The sequence below is a fragment of the Apodemus sylvaticus genome, chromosome 11 (assembly GCF_947179515.1).
Source record: "Apodemus sylvaticus chromosome 11, mApoSyl1.1, whole genome shotgun sequence".
NCBI classification, from domain to species: domain Eukaryota; kingdom Metazoa; phylum Chordata; class Mammalia; order Rodentia; family Muridae; genus Apodemus; species Apodemus sylvaticus.
Window position 1 is genome coordinate 76914190 of NC_067482.1, and position 26971 is coordinate 76941160.

The window sequence follows — 26971 nt, forward strand, 5'->3', positions numbered from 1 at the left end:
TCTTCACAGGCTTTAACTTGCCCTGTTAAAGGAATTGTGGTGTTATTAAAAAGCCATGCAGGCAGCAGCCCTGTGAATCTCCCAGCCCATGGTGGTGCTCTGGGAAAGGACTTCACATGTACAGATCACTGCATCTATATACATACCGAACATTCCCCTTTCTGGGACCCAAAGCAAGAAGCACATAGTTTATTTGTCAGGTAAGAAATCTTTATCTATTACGTAAAATGGAAAACTTCCCAAGCTCCAGTTTTAATTATTTAAACTTTTGGTTTTTTATGAAAGCATGAAATTATTTTAAAAGGAAAAAAACCCAAGAAAGCAGTGGTTTCCTCCCTCAGAGTTTATGGAATGGAGGATCCATCCTGATGCCAAGGGAACCTGTTCCAGTATTGTGACAGCTTTGCAATGAGATGTTAGGGGAAGCCTCGTCCTCTAGTCTGAAAACTCACTGCCACTACCAGGGTTCCAGGTGATTTTTATGAGCATTCTAGTTTCTTCCCTTATAGCAAAGGATAAGTCATCATTGCCTGGAACACAAAGTTTTCTTCAGTATTACTATAGAGAGTGGCTGTCTGAAAATGTGGCTTGGGTGTGGTTTGTGCAACAAACAATTTTGCATATATATATATATATATATATATATATATATATATATATATATATATATATATATATATGGACTTTTGGACCTGCCAGCAGATAAATAATGACACTTTTGAGGCTTTTTAAAAATTTAAAGCTTTGGCGTTTTAGCTAGGGCAGTCTCCCAGCCCTAGCTGTCTAGCTTAACCTAACTAATCCTGGCACTACATTTTGCCACATGCCTAACTCTACCTCTCTGCTCTGCTCTAGTTCATCTGCTGGTGAATCCCCACATCTTATTTATTCTTCTAGTCAGTTTCAGTCTTTCTCCCGTCTGCCCTCCCCCCCTCTGAAGTTCTACCCTCCACTTCTTGCCCAGTTATTGGTTGTTAGCTCTTTATTACAGCCAATCAAATACAATTATAGATTGCCTCTAGGCTAGTGAGGATGGACAAATATTTACAAACTATGAGACCAGTGATGGGCCATAGAAATAACCATTCCAAGATCCTACCAGCATTTAGCTCTCTGCCAGTACAGAATTAACAATTGAAAACACAGAGACGGCTTCATACAATGTAAAAAAAGGTTGCCCAAATAGATATAGGCTCAGTCTTCAGGGTTGCTGTTTTGAGGTAATAGACCCATAAGAGAAAGGACTCAGATAGTGCGTAGGTAACAGAGGCTCCTCCTTCATGAATGAATTAGTGTGATCTTGCAAGAGTGCATATCATACTGGTGGGCTATTAGGAGATGAGGCCGCCATGTACTTGACCTCTTCCATCCTTGGCTCACTCCTGGTTTCCTCCTTTTTTACCCATCAAAGAGCTCCTTTTAATGTATTGTACTTTTCCATAAAGAGGAACTTAGGGCTTTTCTTCTGGCAGTAGCAAGATACAGTATCAGAACCCAACCTTACCATCTATTTGGTATGACATATCTGAATCTAAGTCCCTTCATCTGCATACTGTATGTAGTGCCTGCTTTAGTACTGTGATTAAGTTTCACTATGGAAACCTTGTGAAATGGTAGTCTGGTATCTGCTATGACGAATGTTAACTGTTACCCACATCAGAAGCTCATAAGGTGATGGAAGGAAGCACCAGTTAGCATTTGTGGGTCCTTCTGTGAAAGGTGTGGGGTAGGTCTCTTGAGCAGATGGCACGAGTTGTGGGTAGAGAAGAGTAGACATGCAAGAAGTGGGACAGTGAAATGGTAGAAGGAAAGACATGGCATACTAAGAGGTGGAATGCTTGGAGGGGCTTGGACCAGGTCCAGTGTGTGTATTCTGCACAGGAGCTTCAGGAGTAGAAGCTTTTCTCAGAGGTAATCCCTGAGTCAAAGCTTCATAGTGTGTGAACTGTACATAAGAAGTAATGCGGTGGAGCAGCTGGGACAGAAGTCTTCCTCCCACCATTTGCACCAGGGAGCCGGGAGACTCCACAGCTTTCTGTACATAGCCCACCAGGAGAGAGTGATCTCTCAGCATGCTTTCACTTCTGAGCACAGAGGTGAAATCTCTCTCTACCTTCTCTCTGGTGGGGACCAGCTAGGAGCACACAGGGCCTAAGATCAGTGGAGCAGCTGGGACGGAAGTCTTCCTGCCACCATTTGCACCACGGAGCCAGGAAACTCTACAGCATCCTGTGCATAGCCCGCGAGGAGAGAGAGATCTCCCACTTTTGAGTTCAGAGGAGTAAAGACACAGGCTTATAAGCCCACAGGAGGAATAAACTCCAGCAAGAGACAACAATACCAACTAGCACCAGATGGTGAAAGGCAAGCACAAGAACCCTGCTAAGGCTACATGGTGACATCAGAACCCAGTTCTCCCACCACAGCAAGTCCCAGATACCCCAACACACTGGAAAAGCAAGAGTTGGATTTAAAATAATATCTCATAATGCTGATAGAGGGCTTCAAGAAAGACTTCAATAACTCCCTTAAAGAAATACAGGAGAACATTGGTCAACAGGTAAAAGCCCTTAAAGAGGAAACACAAAAATCCCTTAAAGAAATACAGGAGATCATGGGTCAACAGGCAGAAGTCCTTAAAGAAGAAACAGAAAAAAATCCCTTAAAGAATTACAGGAAAACACAAACAATCAAGTGAAGGAACTGAACAAAACCATCCAGGATCTAAAAGTGGAAGTAGAAACAATAAAGAAATCACAAAGTGAGACATCTCTGGAGATAGAAAACCTTGGAAAGTATTCAGGAGTTATAGATGCAAGCATCAACAACAGAATACAAGTGATAGAAGAAAGAATCTCAGGTGCTGAAGATACCATAGAAAACATTGACTCAACAGTCAAAGAAAATGCAAAATGCATAAAGCTGGTATGCCAAAACATCCAGGAACTCCAGGATACAATGAGAAGACCAAACCTAAGGATAATAGGTATAGACGAGAGTGAGGATATACATCTTAAAGGCCTAGTAAATATCTTCAACAAAATTGTAGAAGAAAACTTCCCTAACCTAGAGAAAGATGCCCATGAACATACAAGAAGCCTTCAGAACTCCAATCAGACTGGACCAGAACAGAAAGTCCTCCTGGCATATAATAATCAAAACACTAAACAAAGAAAGAATATTAAAAGCAGTAAGGGAAAAAGGGCAAGTAACTGATAAAGGCAGACCTATCAGAATCACACCAGACTTCTCACCAGAGACGATGAAAGCTAGAAGATCCTGGGCAGACCTCATACAGACCCTAAGAGAACACAAATGCCAGCCCAGACTGCTATACCCAGCAAAGCTCTCAATCACCATTGATTGAGAAACCAAGATATTCCATGATAAAACCAAATTTACATAATATCTGTCCACAAATCCATCCCTACAAAGGATAAGAGATGGAAAATACCAACACAAGGAGGAAAACTACAACTTAGAAAAGGCAAGAAAGTAATCTTCTTCCAACAAACCCAAAAGAAGATACTCACACAAATATAAAAATAACAGGAAGCAACAATCACTTTCCTTTGTATCTCTTAATAACAATGGACTCAACTCCCCAATAAAAAGACAGACTAAAAATATTTCTCATGTAAATCTTCAATTTTATCAGAAAATGTTTGCAATTCCACTTTTAATTAATTTAGTAATGTTTTTTATGTCTACCATTTATCTGCATTATTTTTCATGATAATTTTCAATTTTAATGTCTTTCTTTATACTTCCTCTATTTTCTTAAATGTTTTCAATGTAAATTTTTGATTTTTATCACAAATGTTTCTAATTCCACCTTCAATTAATTTAGAAAGAGTTTTTATATCTACCATTTTATTCATAAAATTTTCCATGAAATAGTCAATTTTAATGTGTTTGTCTATATATTTCTTGAATTTTACCAGAAATATTTTCCATGTAAATCTTCAATTTTATCTGAAAATGTTTATAATTCAAACTTCAATCAACTTAGAATTATCTTTATGCCTATCATTTTATCTATACAATTTCCATGAAAATCTTTATTTTAACATGTTTTTGTATATATTTTTTCAATTTTATCAGAAATATTTTCCATGTAAATCTTCAAGTTTATCAGAAAATGTTTATAATTCCACTTTCAATCAACTTAGGAATACTTTTATGCCTACCATTATTATATTTATATAAAATTTTCCATGATAATCTTCAATTCTAACATGTTTTTCTACATTTTTCTACAATTTTATCAGAAATATTTTACACATAAATCTTCAATTCTATCATAAAATGTTTCTATCCCATATTTCAATTAATTTAGCAATGTTTTATATGTCTACCACTTTACTCTTTAATTTTCCATAAAAATTGTCAATTTTAACGTGTTTATCTGAAGTATTTTCCATGTAAATCTTTAATTTTATCATAAAGTACTTCTACTTCCCTTTTCAATAAATAAGAAAAGAGAAAAAAAAAAAAGAAAAAAGTAATGCCCACCTTGTAGGATTCTTTAGTTAACCAAGGTGTGTATATACTATATAAGGATAGATAGCTATTTGATATTATAATATTTTTCCAAGACCCAAATTACTATCTAAATGGCATATTTTCCCTTGTCTAGGAACATACTGTTTTGGACACTTAGGTGTAAATGTCCCGTTGTTTGTTTTAATGCTAAGGACTTTGTGAGAACAGTACTGCAGCTCTATGGTGAAGATGGCAGTTGGAAGCATGGTAAGTCACCATTCCCATTGTCCCTAAGACTTAGAAAAGTGGTCAGGCCATCATATCACCTGCTCCAAGGTCTCTTGGCCACACAGTCACTGCTTTTTCACCTGCTATGGGCAGAAAGACACTTCTCCTGCTGTGTCTGGGATATTCTTATATTTGTACCAGTTTATACTCCTTTAGTGTAAAGAATGACCCCTGAAACACAGTCACAATGGGCTTTGTTGATACTATCAGTGGCTACAGACGCTACAAACTACAACACAGAGAGCACCAAACAAGGCAGGGTATGTAGTATCTTTAAAAGTGTAGGGAATAGCTGGTGTATGCCTTTAATCCCAGTACTCAGTAAGCCAGAGGGTCTCTAAGTTTGAGCCCAGCTTGGTCTACAGAGAGAGTTCTAGGACAGCCAGGACTTCACCAGGAAACCCCATCTTGAAAATTGAAAGAGAGGGGGTGGGGAGAGAGGGAGGAATAAAACCAAACAGTAAAACTATTCACTGTTAAATCCTTGAGTTTTAATTGTACATTTTTCCTCAGGTTGTCTGCATTTCAAAATATTCATAATAGAATGTTGAGAAATTTTTTTATTATAATCAACTTTTTTTTGGTTTTGGTTTTGGTTTTGGTTCTGGTTTTTTTGAGACAGGGTTTCTCTGTGTAGTCTTGGCTGTCCTGGAACTCACTTTGTAGACCAGGCTGGCCTTGAACTCCGACTGCCTCTGTCTCCCAAGTGCTGGTATTAAAGGCGTGCGCTACCACTGCCCGGCCCTATAATCAACTTCTAACATACACAAAACTACTCATCAAAGGTTGACCAAGAGTAGACATACAGTTGATTTTTTTATTCAATATATTTTTTATTTACATTTCAAATGATTTCCCCTTTCCTGGCTCCCTACTTCCCGAAAGTCCCATAAGCCCTCTTCCTCCCCCTCCCCCCCCCCCCCGTTTCCCCATTCACCCCTTTCTACTTCCCTGTTCTAGTATTGCCCTATACTGCTACACTGAGCCTTTCCAGAACCAGGGGCTACTCCTCCGTTTTTCTTATACATCATTTTATATGTGGATTATGTCTTGGGTATTCCAAATTTCTAGGCTACTATCTGCTTATCAGTGAGTGCTTACCATGATTGATCTTTTGAGACTGGGTTACCTCACTTAGTATGATGTTCTCCACCTCCATCCATTTGTCTAAGAATTACATGAATTCATTGTTTCTAATGGCTGAATAGTACTCCATTGTGTATATATACCACATTTTTTTTAAATCCATTCCTCCGTTGAGGGATACCTGGGTTCTTTCCAGCTTCTGGCTATTGTAAATAGGGCTACTATGAACATAGTGGAGCATGTATCCTTATTACATGCTGGGGAATCTTCTGGGTATATGCCCAGGAGTGGTATAGCAGGACCTCCAAAAGTGACATGCCCAGTTTTCTGAGTAACCACCAGACTGATTTCCAGAGTGGGTTGTACCAGCTTGCAACTCCATCAGCAGTGGAGGAGTGTTCCTCTTTCTCCACATCCTCGCCAACACCTGCTGTCTCCTGAGTTTTTAATCTGAGCCATTCTGACTGATGTGAGGTGAAATCTCAGGGTTGTTTTGATTTGCATTTCCCTAATGACTAATGAAGTTGAACATTTTTAAAGATGCTTCTCAGCCATCCAAAGTTCTTCAGGTGAAAATTCTTTGGTTAGCTCTGTACCCCATTTTTAATAGGGTTATTTGGTTTTCTGGGGTTTAACTTCTTGAGTTCTTTGTATAAATTGGATATTAGCCCTCTATCTGATGTAGGGTTAGTGAAGATCTTTTCCCAATTTGTTGGTTGCCGATTTGTCCTTTTGATGGTGTCCTTTGCCTTACAGAAACTTTGTAATTTTATGAGGTCCCATTTGTCAATTCTTGATCTTAGAGCATAAGCTATTGGTGTTCTGTTCAGGAACTTTCCCCCTGTACCAATGTCCTCAAGGGTCTTTCCCAGTTTCTTTTCTCTTAGTTTCAGTGTGTCTGGCTTTATGTGGAGGTCCTTGATCCACTTGGAGTTGAGCTTAGTATAAGGAGATAAGAATGGATCAATTCACATTCTTCTGCATGCTGACCTCCAATTGAACCAGCACCATTTGTTGAAAAGGCAATCTTTTTTCCACTGGATGTTTTCAGCTCCTTTGTCGAAGATCAAGTGGCCATAGGTGTGGGGGTTCATTTCTGGATCTTCAATCCTATTCCATTGATCCACCTGCCTGTCACTGTACCAGTACCATGCAGTTTTTAACACTATTGCTTTGTAGTATTGCTTGAGGTCCGGGATACTGATTCCCCAAGAAGTACTTTTACTGTTGAGAATAGTTTTAGCTATCCTGGGTTTTTTGTTATTCTAGATGAATTTGAGAATTGCTCTTTCCAACTCTATGAAGAACTGAGTTGGGATTTTGATGGTTTGAATCTGTATATTGCTTTTGGCAAGATGGTCATTTTAACTATATTAATCCTGCCAATCCAAGAGCATGGCAGATTTTTCCATTTTCTGAGGTCTTTTCCCATTTCTTTCTTCAGAGACTTGAAGTTCTTGTCATACAGATCTTTCACTTGTTTGGTCAGAGTCACACAAAGATACTTTATATTGTTTGTGGCTATTGTGAAGGGTGTCATTTCCCTAATTTTTTCTCAGCCTGCTTATCCTTTGAATATAGGAAAGCTACTGATTTGCTTGAGTTGATTTTATAACCATCCACTTTGCTGAAGTTCTTTATCAGCTGTTGAAGTTCTCTGGTGGAGTTTTTTTTGGGTCACTTAAGTATACTATCAAATCATCTGCAAATAGTGATAATTTGACTTCTTCCTTTCCAATTTGTATCCCTTTGACCTCCTTATGTTGTCTAATTGCTCTAGCTAGTACCTCAAGTACAATGTTGAAAAGATATGGAGAGAGGGGGCAGCCTTGTCTAGTCCCTGATTTTAGTGGGATTGCTTCCAGTTTCCTCTCCATTTAGTTTGATGTTGGCTACCGGTTTGCTGTATATTGCTTTTACTATATTTAGGTATGGGCCTTGAATTCCTGTTCTTTACAAGACTTTAGCATGAAAGGATGCTGAATTTTGTCAAATGCTTTTTCAGCATCCAATGAAATGACCATGTGGTTTTTTTCTTTGAATTTGTTTATGTAGTGGATTGCATTGATGGATTTCCTTATATTGAACCACCCCTGCATCCCTGGGATGAAGCCTACTTGATCATGGTGAATGATCGTTTTGACGTGTTCTTGGATTCGGTTGGGAAGAATTTTATTGAGTATTTTTGCATTGATGTTCATAAGGGAAATTGGTCTGAAGTTCTCTTTCTTTGTTGGATCTTTGTGTGGTTTTGTTATCAGCGTAATTGTGGCTTTGTAGAAGGAGTTGGTTAGTGTTTCTTCTGTTTCTTTCTTTTTCTTTTTTTGTTTTTTTTTGTTTGTTTGTTTTGTTTTTTTGAGACGGGGTTTCTCTGTGTACCCCTGTCTGTCCTGGAACTCACTCTGTAGTCCAAGCTGGCCTTGAACTCAGAAATACGCCTGCCTCTGCCTCCCAAGTGCTGGGATTAAAGGTGTGCACCACCACTGCCCGGCGTTCCTTCTGTTTCTATTTTATGGAATAGTTTGAAGAGTATTGGTGTTAGGTCTTCTTCGAAGTTCTGATAGAATTCTGCACTGAAACCATCTGGTCCTGTGCTTTTTTTGGTTGGAAGACTTTCTATGACCCCCTCCTACTTCTTTAGGGGTTATGGGATTGTTTAGATGATCTATTAGATCCTGATTTAATTTTGGTATTTGGTATCTGTCTAGGAAATTGTCCATTTCCTCCAGATTCTCCAGTTGTGTTACGTATAGGCTTTTGTAGTAGGATCTGATGATTTTTTGAATTTCCTCAGTTTCTGTTGTTATATTCCCCTTTTCATTTCTAATTTTGTTAATTTGGATACTGTCTCTGTGTCCTTTGGTTAGTCTGGCTAAGGGTTTATTATCTATCTTGTTGATTTTCTCAAAGAACCAGCTTCTGGTTTTGTTGATTCTTTGTATGGTTCTCTTTGTTTCCACTTGATTGATTTCAGTCCTGAGTTTGATGATTTCCTGTCTTCTACTCCTCCTGGGTGAATTAGGTTCTTTTTGTTCCAGAGCTTTCACATGTGCCATTAAGCTGCTAGTGTATGCTCTCTCCATTTTCTTTTTGGAGGCACTCAGGGCTATGAGTTTTCCTCTTAGTACTGCTTTCATTGTGTCCTATAGATTTGGGTATGTTGTGCCTTCATTTTTGTTAAATTCTAAAACGTCTTCGATTTCTTTCTTTATTTCTTCCTTGACCAAGGTATCATTGAGTAGAATATTGTTGGCCAAGGTATCATTGAATAGAGTATTGTTCAGCTTCCATGTGTATGTGGGCTTTCTGTTGTTTTTGCTGCTATTGAAGACCACTTTTACTCCATAGTGATCTGATAGGAGCCATGGGATTATTTTGATCTTCTTATATTTGTTGAGGTCTGTCTTGTGACCAATTATATGGTTGATTTTGGAGAAGGTACCATGAGGTATTGAGGAAAAGGTATATTCTTTTGCTTTAGGAAGAAATGTTCTATATATATCTGTTAAATACAATTGGTCCAAAGCTTCAATTAGTTTCATTGTGTCCCTGTTTACTTTCTGTTTTCCTGATCAGTCCATTGAGGTGAGTGGAGTATTGAAGTCACCCACAATTATTGTGTTAGGTGCAATGTGTGCTTTGAGCTTTAGTAAAGTTTCTTTTACTAATGAGGGTGCCCTTGCATTTGGAGCATAGATGTTCAGAATTAAGAGTTCTTCTTGGTGGATTTTTCCTTTGACCAGCAAGAAGTGTCCTTCTGTGTCTCTTTTGATGACTTTAAGTTGAAAGTCAATTTTATCTGATATTCGAATGGCTACTCTGGCTCGTTTTTTGAGACCATTTGCTTGTAAAATTGTCTTCCAGCCTTTTACTCTAAAGTAATGTTTGTCTTTGACACTGAGGTGTGTTTCCTGTATGCAGCAAAATGTAGGGTCCTGTTTCCTTATCCAGTCTGTTAGTCTATGTCTTTTTATTGGGGGAATTGAGCTCATTGATGTTAAGAGATATTAAGGAATAGTGATTATTACTTCCTGTCATTTTTAATATTATTTTTATATTTGATTGGTTATCTTCTTTTGGGTTTGATGAAAGAAGGTTACTATCTTGCTTTTTCCAGGGTGTAGTTTTCCAACTTGTATTGGAGTTTTCCTCCTGTTGCTCTTTGTGTGGCTAGGTTTGTGGAAGGATATTGTGTAAATTTGGTTTTGTCATGGAATATCTTGGTTTCTCCATCTATGGCGATTGAGAGTTTTGCTGGGTAGAGTAGTCTTGGCTGACATTTGTGTTCTCTTAGAGTCTGTATGAGATCCGCCCAGGATCTTCTAGTTTTCATGGTCTCTGGTGAGAAGTCTGGTGTAATTCTGATAGGTCTTCCTTTATATGTTACTTGGCCTTTTTCTCTTACTGCCTTTAATATTCTTTCTTTGTTTAGTACATTTGGGGTTTTGATTATTATGTGACAGGAACTATTTCTGTTCTGGTCCAGTCTGTTTGGAGTTCTGTAGGCTTCTTGTATATTCATGGGCATCTCTCTCTTTAGGTTAGGGAAGTTTTCTTCCATAATTTTGTTGAAGATATTTGCTGGTCCTTTAAGTTGTAAATCTTCACTCTCATTTATACCTATAATCCTTAGGTTTGGTCTTCTCATTGTGTCCTGGATTTCCTGGATGTTTTGGGTTACAAGCTTTTTGCATTTTGCATTTTCTTTGACTGTTGAGTCAATGGTTTCTATGGTATCTTTGGCATCTCAGATTCTTTCTCCCAGCTCTCGTATTCTGTTGTTGATATTTGCATCTATGGCCCCTGATTTCTTCCCAAGGTTTTCTATCTCCAAAGTTGTCTTCCTTTGTGATTTCTTAGTTGTTTCTACTTCTGTTTTTAGATCCCGGATGGTTTTGCTCAGTTCCTTCACTTGTTTGTGTTTTCCTGTAATTCTTTAAGAGATTTTTGTGTTTCCTCTTTCATAACTTCTGCCTGTTGACTCAATTTCTCCTGCATTCCTTTAAGTGATTTTTGCTTTTCCTCTTTATTGGCTTCTATTTGTTGACCCATATTCTCCTGAATTTCTTTAAGTAATTTTTGTGTTTCCATTGTAAGGGCTTCTAACTTATTCATGTTCTCCTGTATTTTTTAAGGGATTTATTTATGTCCTCTTTGTGTTCCTCTAGCAGTATCATGACCAGTGATTTTAAATCCAAATCTTGTTTTTCTGGTGTGTTGGGGTATCCAGGACTTGCTGTTGTTAGAAAATTGGGTTCAGATGCTGCCATATTGCCTAGATTTCTTTTAGTATCGTTCCTACGTTTGCCTTTTGCCATCTTGTTATCTCTGGCATTAGTTGGTCTTGTCACTGGCTGGTGTTTGAACCTCCTGTGAGCCTGTAAGGCTATTTCAGCACCTCTGGATGACTGGGTTTCCCTCGGCACAGACTGCTGATGCTCTGCCCTCCTCTTGGGTATCCTTGGGGCCCTAGTGAGTCCTGCCCCAACTTGTCTCTGTGAACCTGGTGCTGCCAGTCTGTTCCTTCAGGGAGTGATGATGGCAAATGCTGCAGGGGCCTTTTCCAAGTGCTGATCCCTCTGCAGGGCAAAAGATCCCCCAAACGGGTTGGTGCACAAATGGCCCACCAAGCTGCACAGGCCATGAGTCCAGGTAAAAACCTGACAGGCTTAGGCCCAAGTGATGTTAGCCTTGGGCTATGTCTGCTAGCTGGCTCTGTCTGTTAGATCTCTCTGGTGTCCAGTAGCCAAGATGGCAAGGCACACCCCTGCAAGTGCTGGGCAGTCTGCATGGCAAACGACCCCCCAGACCGGGTTGGAGCACAGATGGCCCACTGAGCTGCCCAGGGCCTGGGTGCAGGAAAAAACCTGACAGGCTTAGACCCAAGCGATGTTAGCCTTGGACTCTGTCTGCATACTTGGTGCTGTCAGATCTCTCTGGCGTCTGGGAGCCAAGAAGGTAGAGCACCTCTCATAACTGGCTAGCAGGAGGCAGAGGTCTTATGGGGCTTCAGTGCAGTAAAAAGCACTACAACTCCACTGCACGCAGCCCAGCTGACTGGCGGTGGCCAGTGGTAGCAGGTGCAGGACCTGCCTGGTCCCCGTTGCCTCGGTTCCGCAGCCCTGTCCACCAGACATGCTGCCACCGCTGCCTCTCACCACCACCCATGTCCCAGGTAGCCTTACCATTGATTTTTATCTTCTGTAACTCTCCATTTTTCAAACCACAGACTCTTTAGTATTTTGTAGCAAAATCTCAAACACTGTAAGATTAAGCTTTTTTATTTGTATTGTGAGGATCCCATGTGCAAGGCAGTGCCATCACCTCCCCCTGAGTGAACAGTAATCTCTCTTTACATTACTAGCTGTTCTAACAGTATTCCAACCCCCACACCTGTTCTGTGATGTTCTTATTTTTTGTTTGTGTTTGTGATGTTAGAAGCTATTGCCTGTCACTGTCTAGGTTCCTTTAATTGCAATCTGGTCAGATCCAAAATCTATTATACTTTCTTTACTTTTTTTCTTTTTTCATTTTCATGTGTGTATGTTTATATGTTTAGAGGAACATGTGTGTGTGGTGAATCTATACCCTCGTGTATATGAATACATATGGAAGCCTGAAGTTGATGCTGGAATGATCTTTAATTGATCTTCTACTCTATTCATTGAGGTATGGTCTCAGTCAAACACAGAGCTGGAAAATGTAACTAGCCAGCTTGTTCTCTGCCTTCTGAAGCTGGAATTACAGGTGTGCCACCACACCTATCTGACATTTACACAGGTCCTTAGGCTTGTAAGGTGAGAACTTTGACCACTGAACTGTCATCCTAGTCCCTTTTCTTTATTTATTAACTAGACTAGTCCTATAGAGAGAATACCTTCATTTTCTGCCTCAGTAAACTTGATGTGGAAACTCCTATATGGAAATTTAGGGTTTTTTCTTTACTTTAAAATAATGAATTGCTCCACAGTGTCAGCAAAACTTGATATAAAAATTTTTATTTTGGTTTTTTTAGAGACAGGGTTTCTCTGTGTAGCCTTGGCTGTCCTGGAACTCACTTTGTAGACCAGGCTGGCCTCGAACTCAGAAATCCACCTGCCTCTGCCTTCCAAGTGCTGGGATTAAAGCCATGTGTCACCATTGCCCACCGATATAAAATATTTTTAAACTATGATTATGGTGAGCATGTGGGTTGGTTTTACTGCTTATTTATATTAAATATTGCCAATATTTAAATAATATATACTTATGTATGTACAGTGAGCATGACTATTACTATTACTGTTACTGTTACTATTACTATTACTGTTACTATTACTATTACTATTACTATTACTTGGGAAATGGCTAAGTACAGGGCAGGAAATGCTCAAGGAGAGTATGTAGCAGCTCAAAGTCCCTTAAGTCAAAAAAAGTCAACTTTATAAACCATCAATGACATGTACATCAGAATAAAACATACTTATTATGTTTAAATAAATGGTGTCACACACAGAAGGAAAATCTATATGACCACTATGGAGAACTCTATGAACGGACCTCAACATCTAGAAGTAGGGATTTGTCCTGGCAGGCTTCTGTGCCTTTGTCAGTTGCAAGCATTTACAGGGATCAGCACCCAGAACATTCTGGTGCTGTCCGATTTCCAAGGTCTTTTCTAAAGATCTTTCTGTGGAACTCTTACCTTTGCAATGTCAAAGGTCAGTCAGGGTTACCAGTGTCATATGAAGTCAAACATTGCTGTTCTGGGGCACAAGCAGCCAGAATGACTCATTCAAAGTTCCAAATTTACCTCAATTGTCTTGGACATAATATGGAAAAGTCTTGACACTGGCTGCTATGGTAAATATAAATCTCTCTGGCTAGTATAATAACTTAAGGATACCAGACAATCTGGCATTTAGTGTGATGTGATCCAAGATTATAGTTTTATTTAAAGATCAGCTCCTTTTTGCTTTTAGTTGTCTCATTGGACTATCTTATGTCAGAGAATCCTATTCTGCCTGGCCTATACTGACTGCTTACTCTGACACAGTGACAAGGATACTGTGTGAGTTCAGGTAGCTCCTACCAGTGTTCCTTGACTCAGGAGTCATGATTCTGAGATCATGATGAAGCATTGTAAATGGCCTGTGAAGACAGGAGTCAGAGGGGAAACTTGAAGAGAAGATCTACTATAATGCTGAAAAACCCAAGTGGCGAGAGAACAGTTGAGAGACGAGAGAAATAGGCACATGGACCTAGGTTTCTGACTTCAGTCTCATATTATTGAGAGATCCATGTTCCAAGTGAATATGAACTCACTATCTCTTCTTAGCTGTTTAGGTTCTATTTCTTTAATGTGATGCTCATACTAATGAGCCATGTAGGACCTGGGTGTGTCCAGCCACCTTCCCACAAGGTAGATGTTCTTGAAGAGGGATAGAGATACAGCAGGTAAAGTGCTTATTGTGTGAATGTGAGGATGCTAGTTCTGATCTCTAGTACCCATGTAAATGTTGAATAGGTGTGATGGTATGCCTGTCTTTCTAGTACACTCAGAAGATGGAGACAGGACCTCTAGGACAAACAGGTTGGCTAGAGAGCAATACTGAGGAACTATAAGTTCAACTGAGGGAACTTACCTCAAAAAATAGGATGAAGAATACCTGAGGAAGACTCCTGACATCAGCCTCAGGAGTATACACACATACAAATAGATACACACAGATACACCACACATACACACATGCACATGTGCACACCCACATGCACACACGCACACACACATGTACCATACATACAGATAAATATCAAGAAAATGTATAGGGTAATTAATTCCGTAATTTGAGAGGATAGCAAAATATTATTAATTGGAAAATTAAACATTTTTGTTTTATTTTTATTTAATTTTTCATATAGTATATTTCAATATGTTTTCTCTCCTCAACTTCTCCCAACATTCCCCCACCTCCTCACTTACACAATTCTATGTTCTTACTCTCTCTCCTTAAAAAATACTTCCACAATGCTGGGCAGTGGTGGCACATGCTTTTAATCCCAGCATTTGGGAGGTAGAGGCAGGCAGATTTCTGAGTGTGAGGCCAGCCTGATCTACTGAGTGAGTTCTAGGACAGCCAGGGCTATACAGAGAAACTCTGTCTCAAAAAAAAAAACTGCCTAAAAAAACAAAAAATACTTCCACAAAAACACAAAATGAAAATCAAAATAAATAAACAAAAAAACCTATAAGAAAAAAGTTCTAAAATAAGTTGAAGCAAAACGTCCACAAAACCAGAACAAAACAAAAGTACTTCTGCCTATGAGGCTTGATCCAGAGTGTGTTTGATATACCCAGTGACACTGCAGTGTAGATAACGTTGCCAACAGGTACCAGTCACAGACAGTTTCTTGGTTAGGGATGGGACTCCCGCCCATGTCCTCTTCTCAGTGGTAGAACACTGTCTGGCTTGAACTTGTCCAGGCTCTGTGAGTTCATGTGTGTTTCAGTCCATTGTATCTGGTACACACTGTTTCCTTGGAGTCATCCCTCATCTCTGGTTCTCAGAATACATTTCCTTTCTCTAACTCAAGGATCCCTGAGTCTCAAGGGACGGCCTTGATGAAGATGTCCCATTTAGGAGTGAGTACTCTAAAATCGCTCATTCTCTGCACAGTGTCTAGTTGTGGGTCTCTGTTAATTTCCATCTACTGCATCTAGAAGCCTCTCTGATTAGGGCTGAATGAGGCACTGATCTATGGGTATATCAGTGTGTTATTACGAATCATTTTATTGCCATGTTCCTTTAGCAGAATAATAGGTTTCCCACAGGGCCCATGGCCTACTTAGTTTCAGGTTGTTGGCACTTTAGCATTGTCGGGTATGGATTCCATTTCATGGAATTGGACTTAAATCCAATTTAAAAGTACTTTTATAGCCTTTGTTCCACTATTTGTATCAGAATATCTTGTAGGCAGGTTGCTGTTGAAGGTAACAGGGTTTATAGCTGGTTAATTAGTGATTTTCTTAAACCCTTGGTAAAGTGCAAAATACCTTCCAGTACCATGAACACAGTTGGGGATAAGCTTCTAGTTTGGCACCAACTGGACCTCTCCATGTTCAGTAACATAAATACATGTTGTTTGCAACAATAGGGCTTTACCACCTTACTATGGAAAACAACCCCGACCTTGGTAATAGTCTCTGATGTTTGATGTACATGGGACCCCTTTGGCCAACAATTCAAAAATATAGAACCCTTTCCTGGCATTAGAAATTTTATTTGGAGGCATAAGATATCTAGTTGGGACATTCTCTCCCCATTATATGGTGAGTCCATTCAGATTCATTCTGTCTATGTTTCTATTAGGAAGCTTCTACAATAGTGGGTTTCCATATGATTTTTCAAATGCCTTTAGTGTTAGGTGTTCCTTTCATAGTCCCTACTTAACTTGGATTTTCCATCCTCTGTCCCATCAAATCCTTCTAGTCTAGTTCCCTCTCTTTTCCCTACAACACTATATTCTATTTCCCCTTTCTTGAAAGATCCTCTCCATCCCACTGGCCCCTTACTAGGTAAGATTAACTTACTAGGTAAGAGTACTAGGTAAGAATACTAGGTAACTGTGGTTATTTTAATTTTAGTACACATATCAAAAGCTTTTAAGCTTAATATCCACATATAAGAGGAAACATGTAGCATTTGTCTATTTTGGGTCTGTCTTACTAACTTGGGTTTTTTTTTTCTATCTCCATTCATTTAACATGCAGATTTAAAAAGTTCATTGTTTTTTAAACAACTGAATGATATTCCATTGTATATCCATATTTTCATTATCCATTTGTCAGTTGATGGACATCTTGGCTGTTTTCAATTTCTGGCAATTATGACTAGTGCAGCAGTGAATATAATTAAGCTAGTGTCTCAATAGTAAGATGTAGAGTCCTTTGGGTATATGTCCAAGAGAAGCATAGCTGGATCTTGAGGTAGATCTATTCCCAGCTTCCCAAGGAACCTCCATACTTATTTTCACACTGGCTGAATTTTTACTCGCACAGCAATGAATAAATGGTCTTGTTTGTCAGAATTCTTGTCAGCATTGTCAATTGTCTTATTGATGTTGGGCATTCTGACTGGGGTAAGATGGAATCTCAGAGTAGTTTTAATTTACATTTCTTTAATGGCTAAGGATGTTGCACATTTCTTTAAATGTTTCTCAGTCATTTGTGATTCATATTTGGAAAACTCTCTGCTTAGTGTAAAGATGGAAAACAACAATTGCTTGTGACTTGAATAATTGCTAAATGACCTTTTCCTTTGCAGTAGCTGGTTTTGTAGGACTAGATCCCAGAGTTGCTGCATGGCTCATAGATCCCAGTGACACTGCGCCTTCATTTGAAGATTTAGTAGCAAAATACCTAGAAAAGTCCATCACAGTCAAACCAAGCAGCAAATTCAGTGATGCTTCAAGAAATATTGTGGTAAGATGTTTAAGATGAGGTTCTGTTTACTTTAATACAAGCCTGACTTTTCCTACTTCATAAATAATCCAATAGTATCAAGAATATAACCAGCATCTATTTTCATGTCATTTGTTGTATCCAAATTCTTTTTTTGCTGAGGTGTTTCTAGTAGAGGTCAATGAATAAAGATGAGAGATTTCCAGGCATGTCTCATTACAGTATAGTTCTTCTATGGATTCTCTAGTGTCAGTAGCACCTCCTCTGTGAACAGAGGACTGTCCTTTTATAAATCTTTAGCACTAGTGACACGTTCTTGTTGACTGAGTTTTGGGGACAGCCACCTCGGTCTAGGTAGTGGAGACAAGGTGAGTTTCCCCAAGCTCTCTTGTACTGCATATACCCCTGGTCTTTTAAAAACTACCTCTCCTGAAGGAAATATATTAGGGAACAGTACAGTCACAGCCATGACCCCCTACTCAGCCACATGGTGGAACATTATAGGTGAACATTCAGATGGCCAAAGGTACAGCAGCAGATGTGAGAGCCTGCATACCCTGCCTTCATTCTCATAACTACCATGTTTAAAGTGAGAGTCTGTGTCCCATAGAGGGATAGACTATAAATACCAAAAACACTGTATTCTTGAATTTAAAAAGAGGTATACCAGAAAGTCATGAAATTGATTTCAGAATCAGAGAAGTTCTTGCAAGAATGGGAATCTGGTCCCGACAGCCTGGGGAATGGCCATGTAGGAGCCAAGATTCCACTTTAGCACTTGGAAAGTATCCTTCCCTCACAGGTCATTATAATCCTACTCAGTATGGCAAAGGTTCGCCAAACAAGCTGAAATATGACTGCAAGAAATTGTCCACCTCAGTATTATCAGTCTCAGTTCACATGTGGGGATACTAGATGTACACATGTTACTGTTCCTGATCTTAACCAAAGTATATTTGATGGTTCAGTTTGGATTTATGACTTTAAGCCTAGTTTTATTATTATTATTATTATTATTATTATTATTATTCCCACATATTTTTGAGGGATAAGATGGCTGCATGGAATGAAAATCAGTTCTAAAGGGTATGTTCTTTTAATGCAGGTTGGCACAGATGCTTAGTGATGCTGTTAAGCCCAATCTAGAGCTTATACTCTATTCCTGAGGCCCCTTGTCCTTGCTTCATGAGGATCAGAGACATCTGTAAATGCAGTTCCAATCATGGTTGTTGGCCAGATAGGGCCATAGGAGAACCTTGCAGTACATGAGAGTGAGAGATGGAAGTTGGGTTTTTAGTATATGGGATCTGCTTATATGCCACTGTGAAGAGGTGATTTGAGTTCCTCAGAATTAAAGGGAGCTCAGATAGAAGGAATGGAATGGATGGTAAGGCCTCCTAGAAAATTAGCTCCTTATTCAGGACAACAAGGGCAGTTTGGTACAGAGAATGGGGACTCTAGGTTTCAGGCACATGCAGGCCTCTCAAGGGGCTGTACCATCATGCCAAGGAACTGTTCTGTCTCGGGATGGTTCAAATGGAAGTTTGTGATTACTTTGAAGTTGAGAGAGCTGCAGGAAGCTGAGGAATAATTGTTCTAGGTGGTAGCAGAGATATGGTCCTCTGGCAGAGAGCCAAATTCATGAAGACTGAAGAGCTATGCTACTAAAAGTCCTGCTAGCAGCCACATACTTTTTACATACATTAGGAGTTTCTTCTAATGTGAGGATTTAGCAGAAAGGTAAATCTGAGCATCCTAGCGTTTGGGGCTATTTGGCAGAGTGGGATGCTGAAGAGACTATTGTGAAGATCCCTGTTAAGAAGAGCTCAGATTGTGTGTTGAGGGGCTGCCTCTTGTTCCATCTCCCCTCTCTGTTCTTTGAACATAGCCTCTGTTTGTGGCTTCTCAGGGGCTTTATATTTACCTGTCCTAGGGTGTTAATGGATAAGTTAGTGTGAATGTACCATCCATCAAGTGGTTGCTGTGTGGTAGAGCAGAAATGAGATGTTATGGGATCTGAAAATCTATATTTCTGTCTTTTCCAATCATTACAACAGGCATTAGTAACTTTATTTCTCTATCTGTACAATGAAAAAAAATACTGGGTTGGGGAAGTGTATCTCTGTGGACAGCCTGACTTGCTCAATGTAGGTACTTTTCTATAGGGACCTTGTCTATGGTGATTGGCACAAAAGCTATCAGGAGCATCTTCCCATGTCACTAGAAACACTTGTGATATTCATTCCAACACTGTGATGAGAATTTCTGCTAAGTTCATCTAATTTTAATGTATTCATTTTAAAGAGTCAGAATGTATGTGTGAACATGAAGATACTCTATGACCTTACAATGGATCTTTGTTCTAAGTTGAAGGCAAGTCATTTTTTAATACTGTAATTTCTAGCTGTGTAAGACCTGTGTTTTTGTTTGTTACCCACACTCACATGAAGTGAGATATTTGTCCTAAGGCCAAGTTAACCTGTGCCTCATTTAGAAAGGCAAGATTAAAATGATAATTCCTGTAGTTTTAAAATATGTTCTGTATATTGAAAACAATTGTTTCAAAGCCTCACATTTAACTAGAGTGTTTCTGATGCTAATAGTTTATTTTAGTTAGTAATAGAATGGACCCAACTTGCTTCAGTTAGATTCTTACTGGGAAGCTATAGCCAGTGGAGAGACAACTGAGGAAAACTGAAGGAAAGACCATGTCCTGAGGCAAAGGTGAAGGAGACTAGAAAGATGAGAAGCTTCCTAAGACAGGCTATAATTAAGTCAAGCTGCTTCTCTCCTGCTCTTAGGAACTGTCCAAACAGGAAAACTGTCTAAGAGTTGAGGAAGAGCTCATTTGATGTATCCTAGAGATGATCAGTCTACCTTAGAGTGCAGGGACAGATAGAGAAATTGAGGGGAACTAGAAGATGAGGCCCAGCATTCTTAGGCAACAGCAGAAAATACTACAGTAAACATCATAGAAAATCTGGTGTGATGGACATACCTATAATCTCAGCACTTAGAAAGTGCGAGTAGGAAGAAGTTCAAGAGCAGGCTCATCTATGGAGAGTTTGAGGCCAGACTGGGCTATATGATACCCTGTGTATAAATCAGGGCCTATAAATTAAAAAAAAATAGAAGGTGATATGCATAAAAGAGGACAGATTTCATGCTCTTAAAACAGGTGGCCTAACATAAAAGATTCCAACACAGTTGACTAGTCCGTAGGCCCAATAATGCAAGATTAATGAAGACTAGATAAAATTATTGGAATTCTGTGAGCCATTCTGTAGTTAAAATGGAAGACTTAAATCACACAAGTACTCTTGAAGGTGAGAAAGTGAAGGCCTTGTGAAATTTTGGAATATATCTATCAGATATTTAGATAGTAAGGAAAGAGTCTCTGTGATGGAAATAAGAGTTTTATCAAAAAAATGAAGATACAAAGAGAAACCACTTCGGACAGAGGTAGCTTTAATTATAACACAACAAAGTCAAGTTGCTTTTCAACAAAGTGTGGATAATAACTCAAATCTATATTTATATTATCTCTTCCTGTCAACAGGCTTATGGATTATGGCAGCTATTTTGTACTTTGGAGCTTCCATTGATACCAATTTTGGCAGGTGAGTGACCATAAAAGCAAAACATAGTCATTCTTTTGGACAATCTTTAAATTGTTCAGGAATTAATTTTCACTTTACCCTGTAATAGAGTGCTTACTGTAGTTCATCCAAAGAGGTTGCTAGCACATGGTTTTCTCTTCTGCAACAAGAGTGTTTGGGCTACATCATTTCATGGTCTTGAAGGACTTGAAGACCTGGCATTCAGGCATGAAGATCCTCCCTGTTCTCTCTAGCCAAAAGGAGGTCTCATTGCCATTTACCAACTGTGTTATCTTAAGGCTAATCCTACAGTTCTATGCTTTTCTCTTCTAGTATCTAAGACCTTCCCTTTAAGCATCCTCCGAGACTTTTGACTATCTACCTCTGACCAGGTCCTACTGCAGGGCCAGGAGTGACTCTCCATCCAGAGTATGCAAAGAGCCAGACTGGGACAAGTATAGTCCCACATCCTTCATACCTGGGAACTGAGCCCAGGATCTGGCTTGTATTGGGGAAGTGTTCTGTTACTAGACTGTATCCCCAGCAGTCCAATTCTTTTGATGCTTCTGTTTCCTCACAGAACAGAGGTTGTCTTACAGTGAGACCTGAGTAAATGAGCATTGTTATCATTAGGTCATCAAAGAGTGGGTGGGGCTCTTTAGTCTTCTGAAAAGGATTGATTAATACAATGAAAATAAGATCTGCTTTTGACTTTGACTTCCCAGTGATGGAAAACCATAGGATTCCAGTTGACAAAGAAGAAATGGAGAGGACATCAGCACTCCTTGGGGTAAGCTATCATTTCAGAGTCTGTACTTGTCATTGCTCTCAGTAGATTCTGATTTTCTCCCTTTCACTCTTGGCCCTAGAGCGGTGTTGGTACTGTTTTCTCCTCTCCTGGACTCTTAGAGGGGAGGATCATAAGTTGAAGTATTTATACCCCACTGACATGTACTGCACTGAATGGTTTGAATAAGAATAGCCCCAATAGGCTTACATATTTGAATGCTTAGTTACCAGGAAGTGGCACTATTTCGAAGTATTAGAGGGATTAGAGGTGTGGCCTTGTTGGGGTAGTGTGTCACTGAAGGTAGGTTTTGAGGTTTTAAGAGCCCATGCCAATCCTAATGTCTCTCTCTCGGCCCATGGATCAGGATATAGAACTCTCAGCTACTTCTCCAGCAGCATGTCGACATACATGCCACCATACTCCTTACTGTGATAATAATGGGCTAACCTCTGAAATCGTAAACAAGCCTCCAATTAAATGCTTTCTTTGATCAGAGTTGCCTTGGTTAATGTCTCTTCATAGCAATTGAACAGTGACTAAGACAGAAGTTGGTACCATGAACTAAGATATTTCTGTGACAGACCTGACCATGCTGTTTGTTTGGAGGAACATGGAAGACTTTGGGATTTTGGATGAGAAAAGTGATTGAATGCTTTAAGCAGAGTTTAATGGGCCATTCTAGTAGGAACATGGATACAATAATGGTGAGAGCAATGTAAATTATAATGGCTAAGCTCAAGAGGCTTCAGACAGAAGAATATTATCAAGTAGCGTAGAAGTCGTTCTTGTGATCATTTGGCAAAGAATGTGGCTGCTTTATGCCCTTGTCCTAAAAATATGTTTGAGGCTAAATTGGAGAATTTTGGATTAATGGTATTAGCAGAAGAGATTTCAAGATGGGCTAGTATTGACACTATATCCTGTGGTTATTAGTAATAATTTTTATATAGATCTATACTGAAAAGGAGCAAACTGGACAAAGACAAATATAAAATATACAGTGTGAAGAGAAAAAGAACACTAGGATAGGTGATCAGGAGCCAGGTCCTGAGCTCAAGGAGTTAAGCTTAAAGAAGCCGGGTGGTGGTAGTGCACACCTTTTAATTTTAGCACATTGGAGGCAGAGGCAGGCAGATCACTGAGTTCGAGACTAGCTTGATCTATAGAGTGGGTTCCAGAACAGCCAGGACTACACAGAGAAATCCTGTCTTCAACAAATAAACAAACAAGAGTTTAAAGAAAAGCCTGATGCTAAATGAAATAAAGGGAGTGGTGACCTCCTGACAAGACCCCATCCAGCTAAGCTTCCAATTTATAAAAAGGAATTAAAGAAGGGATTAATGCATAAAGGAAACCATCAACAATAGAAAGCTGATGCAAATGTAATTGAACATGGAGGCCCAAGTTCCAGACCCAGCAAGCAGCAGACCATCATGTGTTTGGCCACATCATGTGTTTCTGGCTTTAGAGTCAAAGATACAAGAAGGGGTGTGGAATCTCTCCCAGCTAAGGAAAGCTACTGAAGCTATGTGGCAGGAGTGTCAATTCATGGAGTCTCAGAGAAGCCATTTCTTGAAGCTATGAAGGTGAATCCTGGATTGTGTTGGAGATATCAATATGTTGGAGATGGCCAAGTTGTGGGATATCACTAGATGTAGAACCAGTCCGAGAGAGAGAATTGAGCTACAGTCAACAAAGGTGCCACAGTGGCCCCAGTAGATTCTGTGAGACAAAGTTTTACAGACTGAGGCGAGAAATGTCTCCAGGAGCCCTCCGGAACACCTCTATTCAGAAGTGGAAAAATCTCACTTAGCAATTTGCTTTGCTCCTAAACTCTCCCCCTTCTTAGTAGCCGGGACAAAGAAAAAAACCAAGCAAATTAAGATGTAAAAGAATCTATCTTGAAGTAAGTCACTAGCCAGAAAATTCTGAGCTCATAGTTCTCAAAAAGCAGTTTACTCTAAATTTCCTCTTTTTTTCTCTCCTCATAAGGATTCCTAATGGCCCAGCCGATAATCTAGTCTTTGAAGCTGACTCACTGACTGCAAACTCCTTTTTAAGAATTGCAACGCTTTGCCTTATAGTCATTTACATAATTACAACCTTCCAACAACATGCAGGCTTATATGGCTATGCGTATGTAAATGAGGGTGGCTCTGACACTCTGGTACAGAAAGCATTGATTAAGTCAAGAAGTTAAATGTTAGATAAGAATTTCTCACGAAAACTTGTTAAGACCCAGGGGGTATAAGAAACTTCAAACTCTTTGAAGGTTTACTGTAAACTATAAGTGACTCTGTATTCTAATCAGGAAGTTTGATGGCATCTGTAAATTGATCCTCTGAATCTGTTACATGAGAAACATTGTACCTGATTGATTTTGCATTTCCTTGTACCAAATGGTTATGATAATTGTGCCTACATCACTGGTTACATCTTTTGAAATGGTATTACCACCTCTTCGTGTATAAAAATCCTTGCTTTAGTGCTCCTAAATACATTCAGATTCAAACTGCCTCTGTGTGTGGTTGTTTCTGTCTGTCATTTCACTGAACCTGTGCCTTTTCCTGAAATCCAAAAGATCCCCCCTCAGATCTAAATCTTCCTGGCTGGGACAGTCCACAGCAAAAGCTAAAAGGAGTTGGAGCTCTAAAGTACACTTTGGTATCAGACATAGAGATGCAGAGTTTGGAATTTACCCTGCTGGTTTTCAGTATTGTTCTGGTCAAGTATTTCCTCACCTATGCTTCTTTTCTTTTCTTTTGGGGTGGTATGTATATTCTGTGACATTGAATGTTGGAAGTATGTGATCTGCCTTTTTATTTTGATTTTACAGGGGATTACAATTAAGAAATTGCCATGAATTTCAGAGGCTTTGAATTTTGGATTGTTAAGCAGTATTGAGACTATGATAGACTATGGGGACTTTTGAAATTGGTCTGAATACATTTTTGCATTATGTTATGGCTAAGCCTATGCATGAGGGCCAAGGACTGAAACGTTGTTTGAATCAGAATGGCCCCTCTAGGCTTATGTATCCAAATGCTCAGTCACTAGAGAGTAGCACTATTTTTAAAGGATTAGAAGAATCTGGAGGTGTGACCTTGTTGAAGGAAGTGTGGCACTAGGGGTAGGTTTTGAGGTTTCAAAAGCCCACATCAGGCCCAGTGTCTGTCTGCCTCTCTCCATCTCCATTCCCCCCTCACTGTCCCCCCTGCTCTCTCTTTCTCCCTCTCCCCCTCTCTGGCCTGTGGATCAAGAGTAGAATTCTCAGTCATGTGATGGTGGCACAGCCTCTAGTCCCCGAACTCTGGAGGCAGAGGCAGGCGAAGTTCTGAGTTTGAGGCCAGCCTGGTTTACAGAGTGAGTTCCAGGACAGTCAGGGCTGTACAGAAAAATCCTGTCTTGAAAAATCAAATTAAGTTCTTCCTTTTATAAGTGTTGCTTTGGTCATGCTCTTATGGCAATATAATAGTGAGTGACATGCATGTAGGGAGGACAAGCATTGACCTAGTGTGTGCTGGGGGGGGGGCAGTTCTTCAGTGGGCCATCAAGGCCTAGATTAAGTTAGATTATTTTTCTTGTAAGGACATTTGCTCCCTATAGTTCATTCAAGGAATTAGTAGATTTCTTAAAGAATGAAAATATGGAAAGGTACATAAAGATATATAAAAAATATTTTTTAATTCCATATAAATAACCCAAAAGATAACTCTGGTATTCATCACTCAGGTAAAAAGCATGGGGGATATCTAGAGCCTTATGTGCTTTTCATGACAGAAGTGTATTGTGTTACCCAAAGTAGCTGCCCCCTGCCTTAGAAGGCATTTCATTCTTGTTATTCTTCACTTGTTCTCTATTTCAGTGTAGTATTTCAGTGTAGTGTTTAGTATTTCTAAACAATATAGTTTGGCTTATTGTTGAACTGTGAGTAAATCAGTAGTTTGTACACAGCCTCTCAATTGTCTGTATCTTAGCCTTGATGCTATCACTGTATTTTGTTCAGTGCTACTATGTTCTGCCATGTGTGATGTCTATCCCAGGCAAGAGGCAGCTGGTTGTCTACAGGTTGCAACTATCATAAACCATGTGTGAGTTTGGTCTGTTTTCCTTATTACTGATGAAGCAAATTGTTTTCTTTCTTTTTTTTGTCTGTTTATCCTTTTTTCTTTCCTATATTCTTTGTTTACATTCCAAATGATCCCCTTTCCTGGTTCCCCACTCCCCATAAGTCTCATAAGCCCTCATCCCTCTGCCCATTCTCTAATCAACCCCCTCCCACTTCTCTGTCCTGGTACTCCCCTACAATGCTGGATCAAGCCTTTCCAGGACCAGGGACCTCTCCTTCCTTCTTCTTGGGAATGATTTGATATGTGAATTGTGTCTTGGATATTCAGAGCTTCTGGGCTAATATCCACTTATCAGAGACTGCATTCCATGTGTGTTCTTTTGTGATTGGGTTACCTCACTTAGGATGATATTTTCCAGTTCCAACCGTTTGCCTAAGAACTTCATGAATTCATTGTTTTCTATCATTGACTATTAGTTTCTCTTTGAAAACAATCATCAAGTCTCTAAAATGTTTTTTAGTGTGTGTGTGTGTGTGTGTGTGTGTGTGTGTCTGTAGGTCTTCGGGGATTCAGTTTTTCTTCTACCATGTGAGCCCCAGGGATGCAACTCAGGTTATCAGGCTTGTGCCTTTTACCCCACAGCCAGCCCTTCATCTAAGTCTTTTATATTTCCTCTTACTGACATCTTGATCTATTGTGGGTATAAGCCTGTAACCCATACCTTTTCTTTTTCTGTATTAGTTCTCATACTGATGGATTAATTTCCCAGTTCTAATAGTGGTGCTCTCATCTTGGTGTACTTTTATTTTTGCTTCTTTAAGTTTTAGCTAGGTTTAGGGAAAAATAATTTATGGGCCTGAAAATTCCACCACAAGTCAATATGTATGCTTTTAAATGTTCATTTTGGTAAGTTATAGATGACTATTTATCCCATTAAAGGCTTTCTTTGAGAGTTGCTTGATGAGAAGATTAAATGATTTTAAATTATAAAGTCTATGAATGATGTTTTGATTTTTCAGGCTCGCCTCAAGGAATTGGAGCAAGAAGCCCATTTTGTTGCAGGAGAACAGTTTCTTATAACGAGTAATAATCAACTTCGTGAGGTAAGGATCAATTTTTTTTTTGAGACATTGTCTCATTCTGTAGCCCAGACTTGCTTAGAACTCCCTAGTAGTACAGGGCTGTATGCTCACTCTAACTCAGGACAGTTCTC

General features: G+C 39.4%; 1 protein-coding gene across 1 annotated transcript in view; it reads left to right on the forward strand.

The window, feature by feature from the left end:
- Window positions 1–26971, forward strand: part of Poln (DNA polymerase nu) — a 164040-nt gene that overhangs the window by 36428 nt on the left and 100641 nt on the right. Inside the window, exons 6-12 of the mRNA XM_052199313.1 lie at window positions 10–200; window positions 4640–4752; window positions 17163–17320; window positions 19604–19672; window positions 20859–20919; window positions 21624–21688; window positions 26778–26861. Of these exons, the coding sequence (XP_052055273.1) occupies window positions 10–200; window positions 4640–4752; window positions 17163–17320; window positions 19604–19672; window positions 20859–20919; window positions 21624–21688; window positions 26778–26861 (741 nt within the window). The remainder of the gene's footprint in view (window positions 1–9; window positions 201–4639; window positions 4753–17162; window positions 17321–19603; window positions 19673–20858; window positions 20920–21623; window positions 21689–26777; window positions 26862–26971) is intronic.